The 4,186-nt window shown below is 52.0% G+C and overlaps 1 protein-coding gene across 1 annotated transcript in view; it reads right to left on the bottom strand.

Annotated features, from left to right (window-relative positions):
- The window catches only part of LOC103782346 (receptor-type tyrosine-protein phosphatase F-like), a 19,487-nt gene that overhangs the window by 6,289 nt on the left and 9,012 nt on the right, over positions 1 to 4,186 (bottom strand). Inside the window, exons 5-6 of the mRNA XM_008950116.1 lie at positions 3,070 to 3,224; positions 1,460 to 1,745 (exon numbers count right to left, since the gene is read on the bottom strand). Coding sequence (XP_008948364.1) covers positions 1,460 to 1,745; positions 3,070 to 3,224 — 441 coding nt within the window. The remainder of the gene's footprint in view (positions 1 to 1,459; positions 1,746 to 3,069; positions 3,225 to 4,186) is intronic.

The raw sequence follows: 4,186 nt of genomic DNA on the forward strand, positions 1-4,186 counted from the left end.
CTTGGTGGCAGCAGGGAAGGAAAGCTTCCCATCTTCCTGCAATGTCTTGCTATTTACTTCTCACTCCAAAAGAACCGAAGAAAAATGTGAGAATTGTGACAATTTTAGGTAAGGGAGATCTATTTTGGGTGACTGTAAGACATTTTGTGGCTCTTGTTGAGCCCTGTAAACTGGAGTCATGGTAAATGTGTTACTTAGGTCTGCTGGCAGAGACATACACGCAGAAGTTTCCCTTTCCCCTCCCCCTTTTTCCTTTTTTTCTTTTATTTATTTATTTTCCCCCCCCTTCCCCAAACGACTCTCTCCAGAGCCATCCTTCTGTGTGTGCGTTGCAGCTGATCCTTCACAGAGGCTCTCTGCAGAAGGACTGGGTTGCTCTTTGGGGAGTGATGCAGCCCTGTGGGGCCCTCCCATATCCTGCTGCCCAGCGTTTCCAACACAGTGGACACTACCAGGCCACAGAAAGGGGAGAATCTTATTACTGTGATAAAGAATCCTTGCAGAAACAGCAAATTTTTGTCTGTCTTACAACAGAGTTGCTAGAGTTGAGACTAAATCTGTGGCTCTCTTGAGGGTTTTCTCAAGGCAGGTGTCACCATGAGATGCTAATACAGCATGTTCTACTGTCCTAACCCCAGAACAGCTGCAGCTCTGGTAACTACAGCACAGAGCTGCTCAGCTATTCCCAGTTTAAGCAGAAATTCAATATTTTTCCTCTCATACTCCTTCATCACCTGGGAGGGGATCCCCAGGGTGAAGCTGTATTGCTGCAGTTCATTTCACAGCCTGCACGGTCTGCTGCCTCCCTGCATGAGCTATATTCCCCTGCATGAGTTCACTGGACTAACGCACCTCATCTGAGAATACGGGTGCTTACCAGAGCTCAATTCCATCTCCAAGGCTGTAATAAATATCTGCAATTGGCATTCACAGATACAGATAGCAAAATGTGGGCTTGGCGTCTTAAAAACAGTGTGTCTTAAAACACTGCTTTCACCAGTTCTAGACACTGAGGCTTGGTGCTGAGGTAGTTAACAGATAACAGAGCTCAGCATTGAAGAAATGAGACTACAAATGTCTCACGTATTTAAATTGCAGCCGTTTCCAGACAAGTTGTTCGCAGTAACATCAATTATCACTAACACGATCTGCATCTGATTTCAGATGCAGCTCCTGCCTCACAGTGAACCTAGAGCAGAACGTGCTGCTGAGAAATGCACATCCATCTGCCTTTTATATCCTCCCCAGAAGCTGCCGATCCAGGGGGGACCGTGGCCGACACAAGCTTTACAATTCAAATGTATTTTAAATCACTGCCTACGTGGTTTAGAAAAACACAAAAGAATAACCGTCTGTAGTGATCCACAGCTCTCCTCTCCCAGCCCCTGGACAAGCAGCCTGGTAGGGCTGTGTGGCAGAGACAGGGCGCCAGGGAAGGGGATGCTGCGGCACCACCAACCTTGAATTCCAGCTCCATTGCAGTAACGCTCTCGCCTGGTGGCACCTGGGTCAGCTTCTGGATGTGAGCGAAGAGGTTGCGTGCAGGCACCTCGGTGTTGCCACATGTGGCTGCCTCCAGCAAGGCCTCGTGGATGAAGATGTACTGGTCCTCTGTCTGCACCATGTAGTTGCGCTGCGAGCGCATGCACGTCACGTGGCCGTAGATGTCCACGGTCTTCTCGTGCTTCATCCGCTCCAGCATGGCATCAATGACAATGAAGCAACCGGTTCGGCCCACGCCGGCGCTGCAGGAACAAAGCACGTGGCCTGAGATGACAGGCTCCTACACATGCCACGAAAGCTCTGCTCTTGCTCAAGAAAGCATTCCGGCCTAGAGCACACCAGAGGGGAATAAGGGCTCCTCCCCACACTGAGGGTGACGACCTGAGCCCCAGACGGGAGGTGACAGGGGAATGAGGGAGAGAGGTCACCGGAGAATGCGGGAGGCTACTCAGCCATTCTGCAGCCCCCCATTCACTGACGGAGTGGAAAGGACACGGTGTCACTTCTGGGCCCTGCGGTGGCTGGCAGCACCTCCACAAGGGAAGGGGAAATGTGTTTAACAGGCAGGAGAGTGACGGCGTACGTGTGCATGAAGTCAGAAGACCTGAACTCCAGACTGAGCCCCGGCACCAGTGAAGCCTGTAATTTCAAGCCTGCTTGTCCCCTAATCTGGGTCACTCTTTCCTAACCCACAGAATGAGGACAGCCAGCCCAAGGGGGAAAGCAGACAGGTGAAGTCACACATGCCTATGCTGAGCCCTTTGCTCAAGCACTGGATGCCTCTCCACATCTGCTGGAAGGGCAGTAGCAATCCCCAAACTACTCACCCTGAAAGCACCCTGAAAAAAACAGACACACTGCCGTGACATGTAAACAGAGGCAGGGAAAGGGAGCTAGACATTTCCTCATTTATGGTGCAAGTCAGATCCTTAACAGGGCTTTAATACAGCTTGTTTGTGTGTTAATTATACCCCACTCCCATCTGAAACAGAGCATGAAAGAAGAGCATTAAACACTGCTGGCAAGGCGTATGCTGGAACAGCAATGATGGAGTGGTTCGTTCAGTAATAGTCCCCACTTGGCTGGTATAGATAAATCTTGCCTAGATAAGATGCTGAGCCTTAGCAGACTAATATTTTGCTTAATGAGATGCCTTTCTACCCTGGCAAAAGGCTTCTACTGTAAATACTAGGTATGAATGTTTGTAGGGGTCGCTGCCTGTGTGTCTGCCAACAAGGTGCCTCTGAAAGGTACCACCTACTTGCGCTGGCCACACATCGCTTCATTCTGAAATGGTATACTCGCAGTTCTGCAGGAAAAACTTTTTTGAGGTTTTCCATATAGCAGTGCTGTTTAACCCGACAGAGCAGTAGCAACACAAATGTCATCCCTGCATGACTGCTGCTGGTGGCTGTCCTGTTCCCAGCCCTAGCATGTAGTGCAGGTCACGCTCCCATGAAACCTCCCCCTCAGGAACAGGAGACTCCACCTTTAGCTGGAGAGGTTAAAGCTCCTGCAGCCAGAAGACATGTGCCCAGATACAGCCTTGCAAACACACAGTCCTACCTGCAATGGACAACCATGGGCCCAGCATCTGGTGGGTTACAGGCCTTGACCCGTCGCAGGAAAGCTAGGATTGGGGTGGGGTATTCTGGTACCCCGTGATCAGGCCAAGCCATGAACTGGAACTGCCGCAGCTCTCGCTTCTCACTGGAGCCGTTCTGTTAAGACAAAGAGGAGTTGTTTTGCCTGAGAACAGTCTCATCCTGGGATGGGAACCCACTGACAGGGTAACAAGGTATCCAGCTGGCTGGGAAACAACTGGCATGTAAGGCTGTGTGTGATCATGCACGTGTTAGGCTTCTGCCACTGAAAACGTGTAGGCAAAACGTAGGCCTCTTGCAAGGCTTTTGTACACACAGATGCTCTGCAGAAAGCCAGCTAATACAGAGGGAAGAGGAGCGTGAAGAGGCGGTGAAAGACTCTTCTCTGCACAGCATGGGGTCGCTACCCGTGTACCCACTGCGCATTCAGGGAGAAACGGGCACTGGGCATGGAGGTGTCACAGCAACCAGTCCCCTCCCTGCTCCTCTGCATCACAGGTCTCTCGGGGGTGCCGGATGAGTATCTGCAAAGACTGTTCTGCTCCCGTCTTGCTGTGACCGAGTGATCTATGCAGCAATGCGGTAAGACTGGCTGGGTGACCACTGGGGGCGAGATGCCTTCCTGGGGTGGGAGTGGGAGTGAAAGTGTGTCCCGTCACACACTCTGCCGGCGTGGCCCACACTCAGTCACGAACAGAGGCAGCCTGCTGCAAAGCCCCTTCGCATCTCGGTGACGTGCTGCAGCTAGCACTGCCCCCAGGGATCTCCAAACACTAATGAGAAAGGCAGCCGGCAAGAGAGAGGGCACTCGCACACGTCAGCACACCCGCTCCGTTCGCATCATTAGCGACAGGACTGCTGAAGATTCAGCTTTCCATGTTGTCCCTCTAACGAGAGGACAGCTGCTACATGTACACCTGCCAGAGGCAAGTGCGGCTCCTGCGCCGGGGGCCCATCATGAGGTTTGAATACGCAGAGGAGAGCATCAGGTACCCTGGCCAAAATCCAGTGGTGCCAGACGCACAGCCTGCAGCTGGTCTCCCGCTGCAGCTCGGCTGTGAGAAATGGCCCCTGTGCAG

Source organism: Merops nubicus, unplaced genomic scaffold (assembly GCF_000691845.1).
Source record: "Merops nubicus isolate BGI_N331 unplaced genomic scaffold, ASM69184v1 scaffold40751, whole genome shotgun sequence".
NCBI lineage: Eukaryota > Metazoa > Chordata > Aves > Coraciiformes > Meropidae > Merops > Merops nubicus.